This window comes from Anas platyrhynchos, chromosome 1 (genome assembly GCF_047663525.1).
Source record: "Anas platyrhynchos isolate ZD024472 breed Pekin duck chromosome 1, IASCAAS_PekinDuck_T2T, whole genome shotgun sequence".
NCBI lineage: Eukaryota > Metazoa > Chordata > Aves > Anseriformes > Anatidae > Anas > Anas platyrhynchos.
In genome coordinates this window covers 83,205,905-83,231,761 of record NC_092587.1, presented here as the reverse complement: position 1 = coordinate 83,231,761, position 25,857 = coordinate 83,205,905, and the positions used below count along the sequence as shown (strand labels likewise).

Below are 25,857 nucleotides of genomic sequence, written 5' to 3'. Positions count from 1 at the left end.
GTTTATCCCTTGATATGACAACAAATGTATTCCCTTCTTGGTTATTATTTTTCTCATATGAGCAGGCCAATGTCTCTTATTTTCCTACTGTAAAATGAAAGCTCTGTGTCACTCTCATCATTCTGTTGGTCATTCTCTGCATTCTTTCTGCTTCAAAATTCAGATTTGTACAGAGTATTCTGGATGACAAATTATACATGTCTTCTAACACAGTGTTAATGTTCACTTATCTCTTTAGAAAATTCTTTACCTGATACAGACTAGGGTTGCACTGGCATTTTTCAACTTCCTGTTTACAGAACAAGCCCCCGCCTTTTTGCAGTAACTTTTTCTTTCTGACGGTCAGTCCTCAAGGTCTTCCTGTTCCTTATTCTGAGACTCTTCTGTTTTAACTGTTTCTTTTGACTTTTTGGCCACAGCAAGAACAATCAGCACAATCCAACTTTATGCCTCAAGGACACTATTTAAGACAAAATGAAATCTGGTCCAAAAGACTTAACGGAGAAATATCCAGCCCAATGGTGACACTGCCTCCTCCTTAGTCAGGTCTTTGGCCATCTCACAATTTAGTAATCTCCATCCTCTCATGTTTAATTGTACTTACCCATAATGTACTACTACTAAAACAAAACAAAAAAAAAAGGGCATTTACAAATTTCTCATCCTACGTAACTGTAAAAATGGTATGTATGAAATGAGAAACTGCCCTACATATCTGGGAGGACAAGAGTTCACACATACTCCTTCCTCCCTGCACCCACATAGCATATCTTTGCCAACTGATGCAAAGATAGGGATAAACATGCAGGAGAGAACTATAAAAAGTCTGGTTTTTGCATTTACTTACCATGGTGGAGATCAGAGTAAACACATGGATGTTAAGAAAATTACATTGGTATTAAAAACAATATTAGACAAGGAACAGGTCCATAACAAGTCTTAAAAACAACTTCAATAATTTCTGCATTTCAACTACTGAAATAACTAGATTAATAATGCATCTTACTTGTTCTGTCATATGATTCATGACAAGTATGTGCAATTTCAGCTCCAAGCTGCAAGTAATGTCCAGCTTTGTCATCTCTGGAACCATCTGCTCCAAGGGCAAACATTCCCCCTGCAAAACAGGTCAAATGGCCCATCTTTCTTTCAAGGTGCCCATTCTTCCACTCCCCAATGAAGGTCAGTCCTCCATTGGACTTTCTGATGAGATGTTTTTCTATGGCCTACAAGAAGATTAAGAGAACTTTCAAAAACTGTTTTAAATGCAAGTTTTACATACTAACACTACTTTAAAGAATAAAATACTGTTTTCAAAAAGTAAATATGTTTTTCTTTTGCCAAACTCACTTCTGAGCACTACAGGAACAAACAGCTGTAAGAATACAATTTCAATGAACATCAAAAAATACCCTACTTACTAAACGATGCTATTGAGACCAGCCACAGGAAAGTCAAAACACAGATGACACTGCAATTTTATCTGAGAATTCATCACGTTTTATGGCTCACATGGCTGTTTGTCTACCTGTTAGCTCTGAGAAGTAAATAAATGTTCTACTGTGAATTCTGTGTGTACTCAGAAAACACATCCAAATTGGATGCTTTTGGTCAGCAATATACGTAAATGAACCACTTGTACTCTCAGTCAGCCTTTAACAGAAAGTAACAGGAATCCTCCAGCCACCTTTTAGCTTCTCCACAGCAGCCTTCTGATTGCAAACAGGTAAAGAATGGGTGAGGGTTAGAATAGGTGTTCACAAAAAGCACTATTTTTTGCACTACTTTAAGCACTACTTTAAAACAGCTGTTTTTTCTTTGCACATTTGTATCAATATACATTGCTTATTGTGATTTATAAAACGGTACTCTTTTGGTACTGTTTGGAGAACAGTAACTTTCCAAAGTTTGCAAAATACATGGAAAAACACATTTACTTAAGCCTCTTTCAAAGAGGGTGATAATCTCTATCATCTACTGCAGTACTTATTCTCTTTAACATTATACCTTTTTTCTTGTAACAAGTTTCTAGTTACATGACAGTCTGAGTCCACTGTAATTATTTTTTTTACCATGGAGACATTTTTCCTACCTTCTTTCCAGAAATTTCTTTTGTACTTCCACACATAACCATCTGCTGGGTTCACAACTTCCTTTAAAGTGCATGAAAGTACTGGTCAGAGTACTCCAAGGCTGATTAGAGTTGAAGGATTAAAGTGCCATTAAAAAGGCATTTACTACTCTCCCTCCCATCTCCAAGATCTACTACAGAAGTGAACATTTACTCCTTTCCACTACTTTTCTGATGCCTACAATAAATTACACCCTAAAGGTGCACAACTGTATTTTGCACTGAAATGTGATATACTGAGACCACACACAGGATCTTGCATACAACTGCAGTGATTATCTTCGATGTGGAGGTCAAGTCTGCTTCACACAGTTGTATCACTGATATCTAGCCAGTGCTAGCCATACAGGTTGTTACCACACAGACTGAGGCAGCAGATACAGTTTGCAGATTTAAAACTGAACAGTGAAATAGCTGTGACAGTAGATATTCCAAATTAAAAAAAAAAAAAAAAAAAAAAAAAAAAAGTTAAGGCAGTGCTGAAGTACTACAAGGCTGTCAAAGCAGCTGTACTGAACCCAGCAAAATTTGACAGTAGTCCTCCATCCACATTCTGAAATAGCATCTGACAGTCTTCTAAATTTTTCTTCAACTGTACCCCAATGGAAAAACAAACAAAAAAAAAGAAAAAAAAAAGGAAAAAAAAAGCAGCAACAACAAAACACACAAAAGCACAACAGAATTATCGAAATTATTATCAGAAAAAAAAAAAAAAAAAGAATTCTTAGGATTAAGAGCCTGGGGAAGATGATAATATAAATACTAATTGGAAATAGTTGTATGTGTACTTTGTTTTCTCAGTATCTTCTTGACTTCAGATGCTGCAGTGCTTGCAGCAACTTTTCTGAATGATTATAATGATGGGAATCTACACCTCAGCCATACAGCCAGTGCAGATCTTGTAGTCCCCACATGGTCAAAGTGAATGCATCAGACAAAAGCCAGTCCAGTAAATTGCAGGAAGATGACTACTGTTATCAGTCAGGCCCTGCTCCTTACTTGTCTTCAGGACTGAGACATCGTTTAGATGGTAAAGTTCACTACTATAATCTGTTGAGCCCACGTATTCTCAAAGTAATGAAAGACAAGCGCTGATCTGAATTCCCGTTGGCTTCACTTCTTCACTAATACCACTGACAGATCTGAAGTGTGTGCTTGTGGCAGGATCTAGTGAAAAGAATGTAGTAATAACTGACAGAGAAGAAACTACTAAGTCTTAGACAGCTGCCAGAGTGGTTGTGAGACTATCATTCAAATTGATATTGAGGACTACTACAATACTGTGGCTTCTACTGCTGGGACGCCTGATGTAGTTAACTATACAAGCCTCATTTGTCTTGAAAGCACTGCTATAGGAAAGACTGGAGCTGCTGAAAATTATGCCACTGAAGATGATATTAAAATATAGTGTTAGCTCCATTGATTCAGTTATCTTGGACAAAATTGATGAGATTTTTTTTGACTATGAGATTTTTTTTGACTATATGGCACATAAAACTTAGAGTTTTTTTAGAGGTAGCCACTTTTTGCTATGAGTAACAAGAAGACTTAAATGGGTTTGGTTTATTTATTTACTGGAAGAACACTTTTTTTCCAAAATTTTTTTGAATTGATCTTTCAGCAATTTCGTAACTGTTGAGGAGTAAATGGTTGCAGGTGCATTTTCAGGGGAACACAATTGCCGTGGAGAGCCAGACTTCCTCTCAGAATTTGACTGAAGAACATCATGTAGCTGCCATGTAACCCTCTTCTGAACAGAGTCCATTCTGAACTTGAACATGACTGTCTCATGTATAGAGTATTTGAAGTAGTATTTGAAATCTGAAAATCAAGTTCTGTTAGCTAGTTAATAATTAAGTACCATCTTAAAAGAGTAGCAAAGGAAGCATCCTCAAAAAGAAAATAAATGCAAACCTCTTAATATACTGCACTATTCAACAATCTACTGAATAAAAAGGAAAATTAATATTTAGAGTAATTGACAAAGAACACTGCTTGACAAATTGCACTGCTCCTAGTGGATAGGAAAAGCTTGAGAAAGTTGGAAAATATTTGACATTTGTACCCTGGGTTGGATGGCTGGGGCCACAGAGCAATCCAATAGGTACTGTAAAGCAACGGCATCCAGCTTGACCATGATGACATGCACTAGACTGTACATGCGTACTTAAGCTCCCAAAGAAAACTTATTTCATATCAGAGATGTTAGATTAACTGATGGAAGAAGTTTCTTTAGTATTTAAATTCCAGAAATAATAGTCTGAGATATGAATGCAATGTTGTCTTTGATGTTCATACTTTCTGTGATTCAATGATTACACAAAAATTGCATTTTCTGAGCTGTCTTGCAGCAGTATTTGCTATATCCTGATAGTTGAACACTGCTGGATCCTTCTTTTGGCTATCTAATGCTGTGCAATAACAAAGAACATGGATCAATTTTCTAAATCTAACAGATTAGAGCACTCAGCAAACTGAGGCTGTATATGCCATGGATTGCGAATCAAAACATCTGAAAAACAGGTGCTGTCATCCTTCTTCCTATTAGTATCTCCTTAGTACCTAATGGCATGCCACTGTCTACTGCAAGACTTGAGATGGAGGGTGTGGTGGTATAGCTTCTACTTTCCCTTTTATATAAGCTAAGGGAGTGAAGTGTGGCAGGACAGATACCTTCTTTTTGTCTGGTGGGTGCTGTGAACATTTCCAGCTCTGTACTATGAGTAGGAAGAATCTATTTTACACTTTCACCCTTCTGCTTGCATAAATGACAATAAGATTTTGCTCAACATTTTGAAAATCAAAGTAAAATTGTCAGCTATGAAGGAAGACCTATGATATGGGCAACAATCAAAGAACAGTAAGGGAATGAGCTCTGGAAATATTTTGAGATTTTCATTTAAAATTCAATATGCAATTATGTAAAACAAATCCTACTCTGATTCTTTGCACATATCTTTCGGTGTCAAGTAGGACTTCGGATAAACACAAACCCTGATCCAGAAGGATGTTCCAAAATGTGTAAATCAGTATGTTTCATGCAAACTCAAATGCACGTGGGTGTTGTCTGAGAGCAAGCCAAAAAGGAAACATTCCAATGCACTACAGGTCATATCACATGAGAAGCAGAAGCAGCTCAGCTCTTTCTCCCTCCTGTCCCCACCATCCTTTTCTCCAGTACCAAATTTGCTTTGCCGTATCTCCAGGGATGGAGATTTGCCCATGCAAAACATTTGAGATCGGGCTTACAGTGCAGAGAATCAAAGAGGAAGTTTATATTCTCTAATTTTCAAGTGCCCACCATAATAAATTTGAATCACAATAAAATATTTCAAGAGTAACCATATGCCAACTGCTAAAAAAACATTTTTAAACCCACAGGACCCAACACACTACATCTAAGACTACTGAAGGAATTCAGCTACTGCTTTGAACTTATGCTAGTTGACTGTTGACTTAAGCAAACACTGGAAAGCTAACAAAGTTTAAAAGGAATGGGAAATACTGATGCTGTAACAGTATTTAAAAAGATTAATGAAAGAACCATGTAAAATTAGTAATGTAGCTTGAAAAAATTAAGCATTTGATTGACAATTGCATGCTGATATCATGAGGAGTATTAGTATAGTCCTTGGTATTGTACAAAATATTAGTCCTAAAAAAAATCAAGGCAGCACATATGAAACAGATTAAAAACTGGCCTTCTAGAACAGATCAACATAAAATAAAAAATTGTGAAAATTTTTCATCCAATCACTATTTTGCAAGGGTATTTTAATCAATGGTAGGCAGCATATCTACCGATAGTCTGCAAGAGAAGAAATGCTAAAAAGAAATTGCAGAAGACACAAAAATTGATGGAGCTATAGATAATGATAAAGGAAAAGTCAGCCCTGTAAATTCATTCAGAGCAAGTGATAAAATGGGTTTCACCTGAACAATCATGTTTTAGCAGAGATAAGTATAAGGTTGCACACTGAGGAATTGGAAATGTAAATCACAATAGTAGGAAAGCAGTAAATCAAAAATACTATAACCAGCTTCAGAGTAAAATCAACTGAAGAATGGATGACAGTGTCATACAAAGGTTAAAAGTGCAAACAGCTCTTGGCTGGGCAAAGACAAGAAGCTGAGAAGAAATCAGGTGATGACACATTAGTAGAACCATTACAGAAACTAAATATCCAATTCTTGCCTCCACACACTTACAACATTGGAAAATACTTAGGAAAGAGCTTGAGAAATAATTCAAAGCCTGCTTTATGTTGTGAGGTGAAAGGAAATCATGTATCTGTTTCAGAAGAGCATGCCCATCATACCTTTGTCAGTAACCAGCTACATTATAGCTGATAGCCCTTTAAAATAAGGGGAAAAAATCAAGTAGCTGAAAGCCAAAGCTTAGCCAATTTCAGGTCAGAAATAAGACACATTACAGTTTCAAAACAATTTGAACTGGAATTTTATTATATACTTTTTTAAATGTGAATTTTCAGAACTCCAAGAACAAGGATTTTGTTTCAGGAAACTGCCTGCACTAAAACTAAGCTTTCAAAGCTTGTGTTGAAAGAAACATGGCATGCACAAAGCACAGAACAAGTTTGACACCAAATATGAATTTGCATGCGGACAAGATCACACAATCCCTGCTGCTGTTGGCATCATAGCTAACTAGACTTAATCTAGCTTTATTACTCTCTACTCTTCTTAACTGTAGATTAGACACATGGGTATATATGGCTACAAGTAAGTCTGACAAAAGATGGCTGTGTATGGGAAAACTCAAGAAATAACAGCTGGGCAACATAAAGCTTAGAGTCACCACAAAAAGGCCCCGAAAACTCCCACTGAACTGCCTTTACTGGTCTGCTTGGGCAGACACTACTTGAATTGTGAGAGGAAGCAAGATCATATTACAAAAAACCTATAGAACAAGGAATAGGTATGGATTACATTTCACAAGATGAATATTGAATATAGCATTGAACACTTGAGAAAATAATTTGAAGATTAAAACAATTCAGGACTTCAACTCCTCAAATGTTTTTGAACACTGGATAAAAATAATTTGGCCATTCTGCACATCTTAGAGTTGTTAGAGCTGTTTCTAATAAAATATGCTTTGGAGTTTTACTTTATAACATTTTGGATGAGCTGTTATTTTTAGTGCAATAATCTGCATCACATATATTTCAAAATAATACTTTTTAAACTACTTAAAATGAAAGCTAGTCTTATTCATCACTTGATTTCTTAAAACTTACATAATCAAAACAAGTTCTATGTGTTGCTGATTTTTTTCAGTTATCAAAGATGCTTAAATTCCACTGTACAAGAAAACACAATGAATTATAATCACCTCAATTGCATCGTCGTACATTTTCCTTGCTTCTGTGTCCATCTTGTCTGACATAAGCCAGGCTTTCAATAAATATTCATAAAAACTGTCTCCCAGCCCGCCCACGGATGTATGATCTGCAGGAAGGAAAGAGGCAAAAGAAAAATTGAAGATGTTACATAATAGCACCTTAAATATAATTTAAAATATAAACTCACATTTTTAAGTTACGCCATTGTAGAATTATAATTATTTTAAGCCCGTTTAGTAGGACAAAGCTGTACTGTCTCCCCTCTGAACTTATTTCACAGACATGGATAGCCACAGCAGACAATGCAATTTTCCGTGCTCACTACTTGCCATTCTACACAGGCTATCCCTCATATCACAAATTTAATTTAACTGAAGTTTTTACTTAATTCCACAGAACATAATTGTTTTGCTACTAGGGTTGTGTGTGTATACATACGTATGTACAAAAAAGCCATAAAAGCTCAGGATCCAGGATGCAACTAGGTCATGTGGCTGGCTATAAACCATCATCAACTATAAGGAATTTAATCTTTCCAGGAGATTTTTATTTCGAACAGGACATTTACTTAACATACCAATAAATTTCTCAAGAGTAAATGTTCTTATTTAAATTCCTCTACTTGAAAGAGAAGTAAATAGTATACAACATAAGCCCTGCTCTGTTCCACTGTGCCTGAGCAGCCACACTGTGTGCCGTAGCCAGACTGCTTGACTACTACAGTCCAGCACCACATAAGCCAGACCTCCTAATGCACAGATTTCCTTTTTGCCATCTTTTCTTTTTCTTGCAGAGGTAGCCTTTCACAAGTACTGTCATCACTATTCCGTGCTGACAGACATTAAGAAGCACCTATGTTTGCTGTCTGGGTGACTATCACATATCACACAAAGCCTACTGATGGCCTGACTCAGTTTTAGACCTCCTGTTCCAACCATGGCAAGCACTCCCTCAGTATACCCTTCATTCAAAAAGTAATATGACCTCCAAGATTTAATACACAATTCCAACCAGAAAAGTGCATAACTTCTGCTGGCACCAGAGCAGTCAGTCTGCTCAATATAGGATAAGGAAATGTTTAAGAACAATATGGTCACAATTACAGAAATTCAGTGACCTAAGCACAGTTGTGATACAGTCATACAACTTCCCTTTACTGGGTGAAAGACAAAACGAAACAAACAATATTTCTTTTTTTAATGTTCCTCAGAAAGGTGGTATTATTTGCAGGCTGTCTGGGATAAAGGTGTAGAACAAAAGGTAGAACTCTCCTTCTGGTCCTTCTTCTTGTAAAGCACTGTTATGCCCTACAAGGGCATATGTAGAAACAAATGGAAAGCCTTTAGCTTCTCCATTTGTCTTCAGGTTCTGAGTTTGGCGGAAATAATTTCATATGCTTTTCTTATATCTCAGTATCTCTGAGAGCCTTTTCACACCCAGCTATTCAGTGATTTAACTATGAGCAGTGAACTTTCATATGCTATCTAGTTCTAAGCTGTAAGAGGGCATTCAGGCCATTTTCTTCCACAAATGCAAAGACTAGAAATTACATCTTCAAAGAACAATTATATTCTTACATCGACATGAGAACTAAGGGTCTGTGGTTTTCAGAAAAAAATAAATCATCCCGAGACTTCAAAGTTACAGCTCACGTCAGCACTACTCAAGGACTGTCTTCACAAGAGATATAGCTTAAAACTACTTCTGTTAAGCTGCTGCCTTCTCTTCAGTTGAGTTCCCATCACTTCAGAGACTGCTGCCAGCATTGCTACTCCACCAGGTTTCCTTCACAGATGCACTCAGTCCCCAGCCAGGACAGGGCTGCTGAATGTCTCTGAGCAGCATTCCTCTTGTAGAAGCTCCAGCTGGGTTCAGGGCATGCAAGAGTAGAGAGATGAGTGGGAAAGGTTTATGTCTTAAAATAAGAAATCCATGTACAGGTGAATTTCCAAAGTCAACTATCAGGAACACTCCCTGTTTCACCTCTGCTTCTTCAGACACTCATTTGAGAACTGTCTTTGTGTCCTGTCAGCAGCTCTTCTCCTCCTCCACATTGCTTCTTGTCTCAGATGAAAGTACAAGGAATATGGAAACAAGTCACATCAGGACACAGCACAGAGCCACCTCCAAGGCAGCCTTTTTTGCACCTTCTTCATGTGTTCAGAGAACAGAGCTGTGCAAGCCTCTCAGATGCAGATTTTCCTCCCACTCAACCAGTGGGATGCAAAAATGGTAAGGCTAAGAGGTTCTAAGGGCCTCACAACTCTCTGCGGTATTGTTTTGTTTATTGCCATTTTGCGTACTTCACACCAACTCTGATGTACGAGCGGTTTTCAAGGCTCCTCACTCATTAAACTCTGTGCTGCCACTACCCAGCTGATGCCCTTCACAGATGGACCGCAGGAAAGACCTGTCAGGGGCAAACTGATTCTGTGCCATTTCTTCAGCAGCAGGAAAGGGTGAAAAGAAATACATTCTGTGGTCACATATGACAAGACATCATGGGCAGGAAGAAAGCACAGGAAACCTTTCACATGGGAAGGAAGCAATATTTCAAGGAAACTTGCTGTATCCAGATACAGCTGTCTATATTTACCTGGCCTCTCTCATCTGCAAAAAAAACAGCAGAAAAAGATTGGAACTGAAAAGGAAGCAACCACAGCAGCTGAGCTAAGGTTTAAGCACAGCAAAATTTCCAACTTCTACAGCTGCATTACCTGCAGCCCTGGCACTATCTTCCTCAGGTTGTATTCTAGGGTCAGAAGATGTTGTTAAAGCAGAATTCACTGCAGTTTGTGTAAGTACTCTCACTAGAAATGGCTGAAAATTAAACAACTTTTTGTGACAGGTTGCAGGACTTGAACGACTTGCTCTTAGTATGGAAATGCCAAAAAGTATTTTTCAAAATCCCTTAATGAATCCATAAATGGTAAAAATTGTAGATTTGGGTCATCACACACCTTTTTCTCTCATATAAACACAGCTCCCTACCCAGACTTATCACCATAAGGTCTATGTTGGTTATCATATTCTCCTGCTGTTTGAGAAACAGATCAGATGGATTTGGAAATTTAATTCAGCTCAGCTCAGCTCAAAATGTTTTGCTCAAGAATGTCTTGTGCATAGAATATTTTGAATTGTTTTGTTTGTTTGTTTGTTTTTTAATCAACCCTAACCTTGCATGTCAATCCAGAGAATGAAAAAGGACAGCTTATGATTTGAATAATAAAGTTTGTAATAGGGTCCTGGCACTAGCTACTCTTTAGTAGACAGTTGTGAAGGTATTATGTTTAAAATGTTTATAAGTATTTTGCAAATTTGGAAATTGATTTTTCATTAATTGGATCTATAAGAATTATTTAATCAGCTGCATAGCATTTAAAGGCTTTTACTGTGAAAAACTATTTCACAGTGAAATCCTGAATGAAAATTCTTTGCAGATAAAGACAAATATAGCAAAGGAAACAGAAGTATGAGGGCATATCCAGTATGGCAGAAGCCACATATTCTATTCAATGACAACTCTATATTTTTAGAACACTACTTCCTTCCAATCGAAGACAAATTAAGGTATTTTTTTCATTCCTTCCTGTGCCCCCCTCCTTTTTATTTCTTTTTATTTTATTTTACTTTCTTAAGATTAGGCCCAGGTGAATTTTTTCAAACATGAAAGGATTCCAGTCAAAGATTCCTTGGAAAGTCTTATTTTAAATTAAAAGGTACAGTAAGTGCAGTTGCAAAGAATTCCTTCAACAACTGCAGCCAAAAGCAAACACAAAAAGCACCGCATTTTTCCTTGTTTATTATACACCTGAAAGTATGTGCAAACCTGCACAATCAGTCTGTTTGCAGGCTTCCTCCTTGCCAGGTAAAGCTAAATAAAATCTTAATAGAAGGACCAAAATATTTACAGGTCATAGCAATATTTTTGCCCAGTTCAAAAGATTTACATCCTGTAGAATACTGGCATTTTCCATCTTAGCAAACAGCATGCAACTGAAAAATAAAACAACAACACTCAATTTCATAGCAGTATTTTAATAAGCTTTGCATTTACCAATAAAAGACGTATTTAGTCAAGTATTATTTCTGTCTCAGCTAATAATCCAGAAATGACATTCACCTCTTTCCTACAGACTGAGTGGAAGACCTTTAAATTCTCACATCATCTAGTACTTCTAAGGCTAGTCTCACTCGAAGTGATTTTATTCATATCAGCAATCAATTAGCTCACTGCTGAAGCAGCCTCCTCTGAAGAGAAAATGGACAATCATTTCACAGCAAACCACAGAAATACATGGCAGGTCAGAAAAGAGAGTGCATGGTATCCTTCTGAAATGACAATCAATCTGAGCTTGGGATAGGAGGGAGAGTCAGTGACTCTTGTATGATTTGTTCTTTGTAAATGACATTATTTCTTTATAAATCTGGACAGACAAAATTGTTTTTCCTCAAATAGCTTTCCAGGGCCAGGACCGCAGGCCTTCCCATCCTCTATTACCTCTGAGGCACTGTCTGTTATTCTTTTTCTGGATTAATTCTTGGAATGGTAGCCTGAGTCTAAAGTAAATACTACAGATACTAGGCATCTATTCAGCTCATTCTTTCTAACATTCAGATCTACCTAATGGCTGTAAATAACTTCCTTCTGAGCCAGACAATTTCTAAATGAACTGCAGTGGTTCCCAAGAATACAGTTATGACAGCAGACTCCAAGTTAAGAACAATTCATCTCCTTTTGTTTACTGTGAAAGTTTGGTTCAGTAAGCAGTAAGATATTTTCCACAACAACTTAAAGACTCCTAAAGTTAACATTAATAAGAAAACCTGCTCTAATGAAGGTCTACCTGCTCTCTAGAGCAAACTTAAGATGTGTAAATTATTTTTAAACAGATGGCTTTAAGCAGTTAACAGCAGCTTAATGAGGTGAATTAAGAACAGTTCATGATTTGCTAACCCCTCTCTGCTTTGTGCTTTAATTGTACAATTGTCATTTCCTGGCAATGCACAGGAATAAAGAAAGAAGCCAAGCACTGTTTTAAAAACAAAACATCATGCAGAACTGATACCGCAGTCCCAACACCTAAGGTGAGGCTTTGTGTTAAAGTAGTGCAGGCTGAAAGTCAGCCTTGCCCCTTCCTGACCTCAAGGCACCTCCTCCTGCACTGCCTTTGCGTTCATAAAGCTCATGCTTTATTTACTTCACGCAGAGTGAAGAAGGTGACATACAAAGCTGAGCAGAACTGCATTTCATGTGTCCAACCCTCTGCCAGTACATAAACACAAACAGCCAGAGAAGACAATCAACTATAACAATATTTTTAATTCATGCATTTGCAACTCTAACACCGACTGAGCATTTTTAAGTATATACAGATAAAAACAAGCAAATAATTCGAAATTTGGGAATCCATAAAAGAAACTCAAATCTTACAAACGGAAATGTTAATTATGACTTTAAAGCAAAAAGGAAAACTATTTTAAATCTGCATGCAATGCTCTATAACCAATACACTGGAAACAGCAAGGTGAACAACTACTAACTAATTTCAACCAAAAAGTAGTAATACTGACTACTTTGTAACAAAAGAACAAAGTAGTAAAAGGTGATGTGGATTTTACTTTGGGATCATGAACACTGTATCTTTGACAAAGCACTATTGTATTAAGTCAGGAAAGGATTTCAAGAGTGGGGAAGTTAAGACTAGGAGGGAGTAGTGAAGTGATTCAGCTAGTATTAAACTCTCATTAAGAAATCTTCACACCAGTTGTTCTGGGTACCAATTGGCCTTACACAACGCACAATCTGTATGAGCACCTTTTCTCTGTGTAGGAAACTTTTAAAGAAGTGCTTTTCTGTTTGTCTTCAGAGTGGCACTGATTAAATTTCAGTTCAATCTTCCTTCACCTCGTAGTTGGGCTTAGTGCCCCTCAACTGCTCTAAATAGGTGCAAGCTCTCTTTTTAATCCTTTAATCCAGAAAGCTGAAGCCCCAGAAATTGCAGCTGCAGCAATCCACAGTGGAAATTCAACCTAAAGATGCCATAAGCCATAGTGGATGGCTTTAAAGTGCAAACGCTTGTAAATTAACTACAGCAGAGGCAGCCCTGATAAAAGAAGGTGGAGGTGCAATTTTTAGTCAGGTATGAATCATTCATCACTAAGGAACATGTTACCAGCATGACAATTTTTCTGAAAACATGCAGATTGTCACATAAAAATCTACATTAAAAAAGTAGATTTAAAGTGGAAAAGATGAGCACTGAGAAATTAGGAGACAGCTGAGTTTTCAGTTCTATCGTCTGGTGCCACAACAGATTCAAGCAACAAGAAAAGCCTAGCTCAGCTCCTCCCAGCCTAGCGTTGTATGATGATGAATGCTTTGGCACATACAACTTCAGAGAACTTAGCTGAACTCTAAAAATTCCATATGGAGAAAGTAAACATGAATATTTTTCAAAGGCCTGAAAAAAATATGGGTGGTTTTGTCCTCCAGCAGTGCTAAAATAAATAACTCCCACAGTATTTAATATCCAAAACATGATGATTCTTGAGATTCTTAACTGTATGCTTAGAAGAAACAAAGTATAATTGGGTCATAACAATATTGCATCTTGAACCTCATATAGGAATGGTTGAAGCATTTTTATCAAAGAGGAGGGAAAGGGAAAAAGGAAGGAGGAAGAGAAGGAGAAAGGGAAGAAAGAAGGAAGGAAGAAGACAGCTTGAGGCTTGAAGCAGATACAATATTCCAGTTGGAAGAGTTGAAAACTGGAAGCTCCAAAAATCTGAAAACACAATCACTTAATAGAAAATGAACTTAAATGCTACCCACAAAATAAAACAAAGCAAAATGACTTATTAGAACTCTAGTTAAACTAAAGATTAAATTTCTCAAGCTTACACAATCCAAGTATGTACAAAGACAACAGAAGGCCAGCAAGTAAAACTTGCCCAACTAATACACACACATATATGTGTAATCAACGTAACTCATGAACCAAAACACATCTTCAACTTGAATGTCTTTTATGATTCTATTTATGATATCTTACAACAGGCTCTCCTTTCAAGTTGAGGATTTGACAGCTGGAACAAATATTTTTGTTTTTATATTCTTACTTACCTGAAACGTCAAAATACTCAAACTGTTGTTTACAGTTCTGGAAAGATTTAGGTCATCTCTCAGAAAACATGTTCCTGAATTAAAGGTCAATCAACTAATGATGTAAAGTCCACTTGCAAAAATTCAAAAACACAACTGACCTTTATACTGCTGATTTCATTCAGAAGGAAAGTGGCCATTTATCACCTGAAGTTGTCTTTTCCAGATTATTACACCCATCAGCATCATCCAAATGAAGTAGATCAGCCTCTCTACAATTTAGGTAGAAAATTCGGAGTAGGTGTCAATTCTAACTGTGCTGGCAGCTTTATCTAAGTTGCTTGAATTCACAGTGGATTGATGGAAATTCAGGTACGTGTATCTCCACACTGCAGCCCATGGAGGAGCCCCCGGTGGAGCAGGTGGATGTGGCCTTGAGGAGGCTGCGGCCCATGGAGAGCCCCCACAGAAGCAGGCCCCTGGCCGGAGCTGCAGCCCGTGGAGAGGAGCCCACACAGGAGCAGGGGGTCTGGGGGGAGCTGCTGCCTGTGGGGGACCCGTGCTGGAGCACTTTGCTCCAGGGGGATGGACCCCATGGTACAGAGCCATGTGGGAGCAGTTCTTGAAGAGCTGCTGCCTGTGGGCAGCCCCCACAAGATCAGCTGGGGAAGGACGGCATCCCGTGGGAGGAACCCCACGGGGAGCACGGGCAGAAAGTGACTGTGAAGGAGCAGCGGAGAAAAAGCATCAGGGACTGACTGCAGCCCCCATTCCCCTGCACCGCTCAAGGGGAGGAGGCAGAAGAGGGTGGTTGGGGGGGGAAGGTGTTTTTAGTTTGCTTGTAGTTTCTCACTGTTCTAGTCTGCTAGTGATAGGCAATGAATTACATTAATCTCCCTACGCAGAGTCTGTTTTGTCCATGACAGTAACTGGTGGGTGATCTCCCTGTCCTAATCTCAACCCTTGAGCCCTTTATGTCATATTTTCTCCCCTTTTCCTTTGAGGAGAGGGAGTGAGAAAGCAGTTGTTGTGGAGTTCAGCTGCTCAGCACGGTAAAACCACCACAAGGTGGTAGGAAATCAGGTTGTGTGAAAGGCTTACTCAACAGCGGAGTATGGACTGAGACCGAGCTATAGCACTCTACATTTGCACTGCGTTCATCACCATGCCTTTCTGATTTTTGACCACATCGGCAAAAAAGTGCCACAGAGTGATTTGCAATCACAGATCAATGTCTTCACTTAGATCTCCAAGATGAGAGGGTATTTTACCTTGTTGCTCCAGGACAGTCCAACTCCTAACAGAACTTTATGATTAAAAGAACCCAGTATGAAAATGCACTCTCTATCCAGAGAGTAAAAGTATAGACCCTCTCTTCTGCACCGAACTGGAAGCTTTTCTTTTTCTTTTTTTTTTTTTTCTTCTTCTTCTCTCAAGAAGGTACATCTCCCCATATAGCCCAGAATATAAAATCTCACATGTTGAAGACAGAAGAAATGGACAATTATGTGTCATCTGAAATCTATTATTGGTCCAGAGAACAACACTGATCTAATTATAAACAACTAGTTGCACAGCCTCCAACATTTAAATGATATAGAAGGAATAAAATCAAAACATGTAACTGTACTATGGCTGTAAAAAGTCTGCAATTAGATTTTCATAGACTCTCTTTTCATAGGAAATCAATGATTTAAAAATGGTTGAAAAATACAGTTTAGATATCCAAAGACTCTGGTACAAAGATCAATTACTAAAGAAATATATGATTCCATAGGAGCTCAGACTTTAAAACTCACAGAGCTTGTATCAAAGTATGCACTTTTAGTCCCTAATCATTTTAAATTAGCTGTCCTCAAGGTCAACAATTTAAACTCCTCAAGAATATCAGGTAAGTACCCTAATACATGTTGGATTCTGTTCATAAAGGCTAATTGACTGGCTTTACAGTGAGGAAAACAAATGTTAGAGCTGCTAGAAGACTGACTTCAAATTCTAGATATTGATGCGCTCCCCATCAATATCACGGTATAAAAGTGTAGTTTGGTGGTACAGCAAAATAAAATACTCATTTCTTTCCACATCAGTTTATGCAAGCACTTTGAAAGCTCAAGTTACACCATATCTGAATCCTATCTTTAGGAATTCTTTATACACACCCCCTTTCAAATACATAACGCATATAAATATTTAACCTTCCATTAACACTAAAATCTTAAACACACCAAACAAAGCTTCTATTTGTTTAGCTTTTTCAGCATCTTGATGAACAGACCAGCAAAATGTCTTAACCTTGCAGATTTATAAAAACATATTCCCTGTAATGCATTGCTCTGCTGTATGTCATTAAAACAAAGCTTTAGCAGATTAACTTGTTCTTGTCTTCTACTGAATAATCAGATTTGAATACAGCCTTTTCTTGAAGCACTGTTAATTACATTTGTATATGTTTACAAAGCAAAAGGGCAAGGGGAATTCCCCATCAGAGATTACACAGATTATTGTATATTCAAAACACATGCATATTCCTAAATGCAGAACAAACCAGGATATTTTTGAAAGAAAAATTAAGGAAATCTGCCAGGACAGCACAGAGAACTAAACAGCAGAGAACCATCCTCACCTTCTTATCTGCAATGGTGAGAAGCCTGCTATTGGAGATCTAGAAATCATGTTGTATTTTTTTGTTCATAATGTACTGAACTGAAATCAGATTTAAAAAACAAAACCACCACCAACAAAAAACAATAAATGCCTGCATCCAATCCCCAAACTAACCATCACATACATGGCATAGCTCCAGTTATATAACTGCTGTTTCAAAAACAAGTCAAAAATGAAATGTACTTGCTGAATTAAATAAATGTGCAAAAATGAAGTCAAGCTGGGAACTATTTCTACAACAAACAAAATTAATTATTTTAATCCTGCATCATTTGGACTTGAGAGAGAAAATCTTTTCCTTGTACTAAAGGGGAGAAAATCACCCAAGAATTAAAACAGTAGAAGCTACTGTCCACCAGTCCAAATTGAAAATGTTTTTCAAAATACTTTTTTTTTTCTTTTCTGAAAATACAGGCCTACTTGACACAACTCTTTTAATTTCCTTTAAGGTTATGGATGTTTTGATGGGGCTTGACGTTGTATTTCATAATTTGTTTTTCCCACTATTCTCGACATTGCTGGTTTCTTAGTTCTGTATATAGCACACCTTTTAATGTGTACTGTATCTGTATTAACAGATATAACTTGAGAGACCACCTCTGCTAAAAAAAGGCATCTAGTACATTTCAAAAAAAAAAAAAAAAGGAAGAGTAGAAAAAAATATTGCAAAATATCTTCATGGTAAAGGAGAACACTAACAGCTTCAGTTGGCAAAGAAAATAGTTTTGTAATATTAGCATCTTTCTCACTACCCATAACTAATCAACCTATTAATTTATGCTACAAAAATATTTTTAGGTTTCTAAGTTATTTTCAATATTCCTTTCATCTTTTGAAAGACTACTTCATTCTTCAGTATTATTCATTTCACCTTGCAATTAGCAGGGCTTTTACCTTGCAAAAGTAGATGTAAATACTGACAGAAACAGTCCAGATAATAGAAACCCAGGCAATGACTTACTTTTCAATCTCTGCAGCACCTTTTAAAGTTTGCACTCAAGAGAGCCACTCGTATTTTAAATAGAGCTCACCCTGCCAAGACATATCATTCATTTAATTAATCCTTCCCTATTCTGACATGTGGGGTTATGCACAATGTGAAAGCATCTTCTTTGTCAAGTTATCCGTTTAAGGAGTATTCCGTATGAAAGAAGTATCAAACAAGGAAATTGATTAATTAAACACACAGACATTAACAAGCTGGTGGCAACAGACAATAACAAAGATCAGAACTCTTCAGTTCCTGACTGATGGGTCAATAAAGGACCTGCTCATACAGCCCTAGAGAGTCAACCTAAATGTCATCACTGATAAGAACGGGGAAACACAATAACCATGAATATTATGAGATATTTGAGGGAAACTCTATGACTGTGAAAAATATATCTATGGGACAGCTGAAGGAGCTTCTGACTTCATGTAAAACTTACAACTGGATTTTAGGGGAAGGGCCAAAGGCAGAAAAAGGAAAAAATCAGGGTGGACTGGGGAGGAATAAGCAAGGAAAAAATGAAGATCAGGTGGGTTAAAAGGGCCTGGCTGCATGTAAACAGGCCGGCCGCCTATTAACATGCTTGCTTTCCTGAGCCCTGTACCCACTCAACAGTCTGTAACTCTCTTTTTATCAAATCCTTTTTTAACCATTTTTTGTGTCTACTTTTACTCATTATCCCATGTGTGAGTGCTGCACGGTGTAAACATCAGCAACCGGAGAAGCCATGGGCCACAGAGCCTGCAGGTCTAGGTGTCAGCAACTGGAGAGACCGGCATGCAACAGAGGTCCATTGACAGTAACTGGAGAGAGTGGGATGCATGTTGCAAGGTCAGAGTGACAGCAACCGGAGAAGCAGGTTGCAGCAAGTGGAGAAAAAAGAATGTCACAGGTCCCTAGGTATGTGTGTCAACAAATGAGAAGACCTACCTGTGTTTATTTTTCCCAGTTAACTTGATTCAGAATGCATGTCTGTACATGGAATTCATTAGCAAACCTCAAGGTGGACAGGATGGTGAGTAGGAGACCTGCATCTGGAAAGACCCAAGGTCTACGTGTAAGCTGATGCCTGGATAAGGGGCCCAGGGTCCAAGCACAGGTAGTAGGCAATTAAGTATGTGAATATTTTAAAGATTCCTGAGTGTGATTGTTGCTTGGGCGAAGAGAGTGTAAGTGCATGCACCTATTTGGCCACAAACATGAGGAGGATGAACAAGACCTGGCTACCAGTACTCATCTTTTATGTGAGTATTACATGTGGATGCTACGAAGGCCATGTTCTGTCAGTGGTAGTCCATGTGGGTGGCCATGTTAGTGTCCTCTTAGACTGTGTGTACCTCTCTAGGATACATGCTCAGCCTCACTGCTGGGCCAATATGCACGTTGTAACAGCAGCAGTCACATCCACTGGACTGAGACAGACACCTCCTGGGTCTCAAAATGCACTGGGCAGGGTATCAACAGCTACAAAGGAGCAATCTACAGGTCTGAGATTCTGCTAGATGCAGTGACTTTCTTAACATCTATAGTAAAGTGTATTATAAACATTTATTTCAGATTTTTTTTAATTTTTTCTTTTAAATACTGACAAAAAATATAGACAGATGGTGCCATATATTTGACACAATTTCATATCACAAACGAAAATAGATTGGGTGTTTTATTCTTGGTTTGTCTATTACCTGCAAGAGTTTAAATGAAGCAGTTCAATTAATTACCTAGCTCAACTCAAGAGCATTAGTCTAAATCCATCTGTACAAGCAGGCATAAAAATTCAGGGCCCACTATTTGCACTGATTTAATGAAGGTAATTTAAAATCGTTTTTATGACTTTTCCTACATGTGAAAAATGCACTGTTTTAAAGAAAATGTAAATCTAATCCAATTCAATTAAATCCATGGAAGCCTTCTCTAAATAAAGTTAAATACTGAAACTGCTTGTTTTGGTTTACTTTAAGCATTTATTTTGCAAATGAAAGACCACTACTTAAATTAAAATATGCACATCCACAAAGACATTTGTTTTGGTTTATTTAAGGGACAGTCTACAGCAAAAGCAACTGGGAAACAGATATAAATTTTTCCCAGTCAGACACATTGGGTAAGCCTCAACTTATTCTGCACTACAGCTGCAGAGAACAGCAAGGAAGTGAGAAAATCACCAGAAGGTGCTAAGGCAGCATGTGTAACAAGGTGGGTTATATACCTATGTGAATCCTCTTACTTGTCTTTATAGGATAGACATCACTTTGTATAGGAAACAAGGTATTTAAATTTAGAATATTAAATAAACATATGTGGTCTGATACCACACTGATAGCAGTCCTAGTAAACCAGCTGCCAGAGTGCCCCTCATCAAAATTTATAACTTGGTCCATGTGCAGATTTGTCTAAAAGGGCTTGTCTTAGGTAACGATACATGAAAAAAGCACTGCACAACAGACCACAACCTGACTATTCATCGTATCAGTGCTGGTAATTTCAGAACCTGCCATTACATTCCTAATAGCAGAGTTCAGTGTGTAAATGTACACACCAGCTTACTTTACAGTAACTTGTTTATGTACTCATATGTCATTAAGGTGAATAAACACAGAAGGCTAACATAGAATAAGTATTTTTGTTACTTGCATGCATAGAGAAACCATATATAGTCTAAAAAACGTCTTTAGTTCAACTGACACTACTTTCTTAAATAATAAATGCAGGTAACTCTATAGACAGACCAGTTCTAGGAACTGAGATATGAATCCAGAGTGATTTGAGTTCCCCTTCAGTAACATCTTTGCTAGAGATTTTGGAAGTAGATGAAATGCAATATTTTATTCTCCATATTGAAAAGTAGAAAGGAAGAATGCCCAATTTACTGAAATGTGCAAATACAAATAGCATTTCCTAACTTGGCAATAACATGCAGAGTAGCAATATCGTTGTTATTGCTTTTTTATTTGGTATTCACATCCAACTTGCTTGCAAATGTATATTAGAATTAAATTTTCTCAACATTTTCATTTTAGGAGAAAAGTTCTTCACTACAAAGTAATTTCCATAATTCTGAAATCTCTTATATTTAATCAAAATTTTAGGCATTATATCTGCATAGCAGGCTTCTTGAGAAAGGACTGTCATTTTCATTGAAAATAATCCAAATTCACTGTATGATGTTCTGATGCTTACACCAAACAAATTGCTCACCAAGTGAAAAGTAAAGCTAACAAAAGTTAACTGCACATTAACATGAGAAGTTAAAACATGCTTCTTGCCAACTATTTTTATTTCAAGTTTTACAGAAACTGGAACTCCAAGACAGAAGTAGTGTAAATCACTTGCTTCCACTGGACCATCACATTAGTCCATAATTAAAAATCGAATCTGTCAACATTCCTGTGGGCATTACAGCTTTGTTTTCTAGCAAAAACCCCCATGAGATGACAAATCCTGAGCTGAACCCATTAAAAGCTGTCTGTCATGCCACTCATGCTGTAGTAATACCTGCACGTTATAAGCTTATACACAAATATTTAGCCTACACATGACATCGTTTTCCTCCTCCTGCTACACAGCACTATGCTACCTTTCAAAGCAGTTCCACTGGAAAGCAGAGATGAAGCAATGACTAGAAAGCCATTCAACCGGCAGTTTTTAGAATTGGGTTTTATGGCATTCAAATGGAAAAAAAAACAAAACAATTGTTGGAATGGCAGTCCTCGCTGCAAAACTGCCTGCAGAGGCTCTGGACCCTGATGACTGCTGCTGCATGAGATAGGCAGGAAAAAAAAGAAGGGAATCTGTCACCAGAGCTGTTCTTCAAGTGCAAAATAAAATGCATTAAATACATATGGAAATTTTTATTAATAAAAATGTAAACATTAAAAAGACATGTCTATAGATTGGATTTATGTAACACTATATGGCTCTACTTATCTTTCCAACTTGTTAAGAACCTGGAAGCCATCATCATGTCCTTGGTGAAACAATAATTAATAACTGACTGGTAACATACTTTACTGGATATATATTTTCAGGTATTTGCAAAAAAACCACATTGACTGGCATGAGTGAAGTACAAATGAAAATGAGCATCACAAGAAGCAACCAGAAGAATGAGCTAAAAGGATGGCCTATCTCAGGACACTGTCCCTAGAGCACCATTCCCAAGCAATGAAATTGAGGAGTGTGCTGCTTTTATCAAGACCAAAAAGCCTGTGTTCTGATAAATCAAACCACAGCACAATGACTCATCAGCAGAAGACCCCGCATCCTGATGTTAGAAGGATTTTGACAAGGTTGCAGCACATCACATGCACCACTCCCCTTCCCCTAGCTCCAACAAGAAAACAAACCATGGACATACATTTTAAACACATTTAAATGAGGAAAAAGAGACAAGTCCAAGATCTATGGAGGGATAAGTCAGAAAGTCTCTGAGGAAAAGCAAGAACCTGTAGCAATTGCTGATCCCTAGGCCCAAAAGATCTGCGCAAAAACTAGCTCATCACTAGTCATTCAAAAACACTAGATAAGTGAGGAAGAGTGAAGTCCTTTGAGTCCGGACAACTCAGCCGTATCTTGGTACCTTTCAGTAACAATGAATTCAATTTATAAGACAGTGAAAGTGTGCAGGTAAAAATCAGCTCACTTTATGATTTTCTAAACAAATAGCCTTTCCATACAACCTTGCACTGAATTTTATTATTTTAATTTCCCTACACTAGCAATGGAGATAAAAACTTAATATTTGTGAATTAAATCCACTTAATTCAAGTTTCTGATGGATGATGTATCTTTTAGATACTGAAGAAAGGCAGTAGGTTTTTACATGTGCTGAGAAGTTACTTCAAACAAATCTTAGATATCAGTGTGCAGAAGTCTTTTGTCTGCAACGGAAAGGGACTTAAAACCATGCTTTTATGTGGTATCATACATTACTGCACAGCTCCAGTTCTCTGGACTAAAGAGGAAAAAGGAAGTAAAGGTTTCTGACTGGGACATTTCAAAGGCACATTAGTTACTCATGCTAGAATTTAATACTTGGGACTGAAAGTCAAATAAAGTAGACGCAATCCTTGTTGTTTTTTTATTGTTGTTTGTTGTTGTTTTTAAACACATAAAATGAGGCTAGGCTGCTTGTGTAAATACCTCTGAGAAGATATCAGAATACTGTTCTTTCCACAAAATTCATGTTGGAAGTAGAGATACATACAGCCCAAACCCTACAGGGCCACACCAAGGTTACTGAATATGTTTGAGGTTTCTCTTTTTTCCATAAATCTGTCTTGCAACAGGAATTGGTTCTAATTATTAAAGTTTACCTATCAGCTTGTTAGAACAGAATTAAACAGAAATACAACAGAAGTGTATCTATTCAGTATTGCTTCTAATCAAATCATATATACTTTTATTTTTTCAAATATTTTACAAGCTAGTTGTAAAGACAAAATATAACTATGAGAAAATGTTACTTAAACAGATTCTTCCATCATATAATTTTGTTTAATACTCTCTGGATAATCAACTGGCAGTAACTGGCACACCACAGGTATTTTTATTACTTCAAATAAAAGCACTCACCACCAGAGTACATCCACTATCAGCATGACTGGTATAGAAATTCAAAACATAGCCACCACTAGAATGATGCTACATTTCAGCAAAATCCCATACTTCCTCAATATTCTATTTGATGGATTTATTTTACTTATTTCACACCACTTTTGACTTAGCTGGAACACTGTACAGATTAACAGAAAACGTATCTAGAACTGAGCCAAGCCTGAGGAGGAGAAAAAATGTTAAAAGGAAAAAAAAAAAACAAAAAAGCAAAAAAAACAACAAGCAGAACTAAACAACAAACAAACTATCAAACAAAACCGAAGAAATACAGAAAGGTCAGAGCCAAGAGTTACATGTACCTAGGCCAATAGAGTTCTGAAATAATTTTCAGGAACTGAAATTTTCAGTAGCTTGTACAAGATAAAAGTTGCATCAGACTAAAGGTTACAGGAAAAAAAAAAAAAAAAGAGAAAAGAAAGAGAAAGAAAAAGCCAGGGCTGCTTGGCTGCTTTTCCAGAAGCTGAAAGAAAAGTTATGCTTTGGTGCTCTTTCCACTGTCTCTGTATTTCCAGTACTAAAGTATATAACAAGCAAAACATAATATTCTTTGAGATTATCTTCTGAGGAAGATATAAAAGCTTTTTTCATCCTTAATACCAACAATATGAATAGGTCGTTAACAATATCATGGACTCTGACAAGAGTCCTCTACGGAAGTGAGATTTATTGCATGAGAGTTATCACCCTTACTTAACTGACTTTTGTGATGCAGGATATGGCCTCTGCAAGAGAATCAGAAGGAAGGAATATCTGTCTCAGCCTCAGCTGTTCCAGCTCATAAGTCCAATGTTTCAGCATTAATGCATTGTTACTCTAAGTCACGTTCTTAAATTTCTGCAAATTAATTTGAATTCACTAATGACTTATCTCTCAGGACTACAACAAAGACAGTTTCTCATTGTCCCATCCTGTTTTGTGGCAAGTAAAAAAAAAAAAAAAAAAAAGGATTATGGATTCTTGCTTTCTTGTCTTCACAAACCTTTTCCAGGTAAGTTTATAAATGCTACATTGATGAAATGTTATAAACACTCCTAGAAGCTCTGTATCAGCACTAGGTGCCCTATTTGCCTTGGGGGGAAAAAATCCAAAACAAATTCCAGGAAGTAAGTTTGTGGTTAGTAAGCAGCACAAAAATATTAAGTGCTCTATAAAGGTGTAGTTCTTTTCATCCTAAAATCTTAAATCATAATCTGCAATCCTAAATTCTACTTTCAAATGTATAATCTTTCAAAATTCATTTAAAAAGTTATGTTAGAGCTTCATCAAGCTTTGTCAAGTTAAAACTTCCACTGTATGTTTATTTATTATTTCCTTCTCCAGAGTTGCTAATAGTAACAGTATTATTACTAAAACCAATAAAAAGCCCCTGTAGAATCCTAGTAATATGCCACAATATACTACCTTTGTTGAAACCAGTAAAAGCAATTGGTTAGGAATAGAAAAAGCAATATAAAAAATATTTCACAACAAACAAGTTGACTTTTTAATAAGTTATAGATGAATGTTTGTATTTACTAGACCCTCCCCCCCTTTTTTTTCAGAAGCATTTGTAAGCCTAAATTTGTCTGAAGGATTTATTTCATTAATCCAGGCACCCATCTCTAAAGGTGGCCCTGTTCACTTGCACTCTTTGAAGAGAATTTTGGTCTTACAGATCTAATTAGACAACTCTTTTCAAAGTCACTGCAATGATAGCTGCATTCATTTCCCTCCTGTTCCAGACTCAAAGTCAGAAGTAAATTCTCAATTTGTAAGCCAGAACATGTTCTGTCGGATATTTACAGCCAAACACTGAAATCACCAAAACCTGTCAGTGATGTCAAACAGGACAAAAATAGACCATCTTTCTTGTTTTTCCTAAATCAACTTGCATTCATAAAAGATGAAGGAATAGAAGCCTTGAAGAAAAAGAACTATCTTCATCATCTATATTATGAAAGCACTAAAACATCCAACGCTTCTTAGAAGAACCACTTCAAGAAAAGGA

The 25,857-nt window shown here is 37.1% G+C and overlaps 1 protein-coding gene across 2 annotated transcripts in view; it reads right to left on the bottom strand.

Moving 5' to 3' along the window:
* The window catches only part of MAN1A2 (mannosidase alpha class 1A member 2), a 135,598-nt gene that overhangs the window by 16,945 nt on the left and 92,796 nt on the right, over window positions 1-25,857 (bottom strand). For both annotated transcript variants that reach the window (XM_021278243.4, XM_038180749.2), the window contains 2 exons: window positions 7,488-7,603; window positions 1,007-1,226 (listed from right to left, as the gene is read on the bottom strand). In XM_021278243.4, the coding sequence (XP_021133918.2) occupies window positions 1,007-1,226; window positions 7,488-7,603 (336 nt within the window). The remainder of the gene's footprint in view (window positions 1-1,006; window positions 1,227-7,487; window positions 7,604-25,857) is intronic.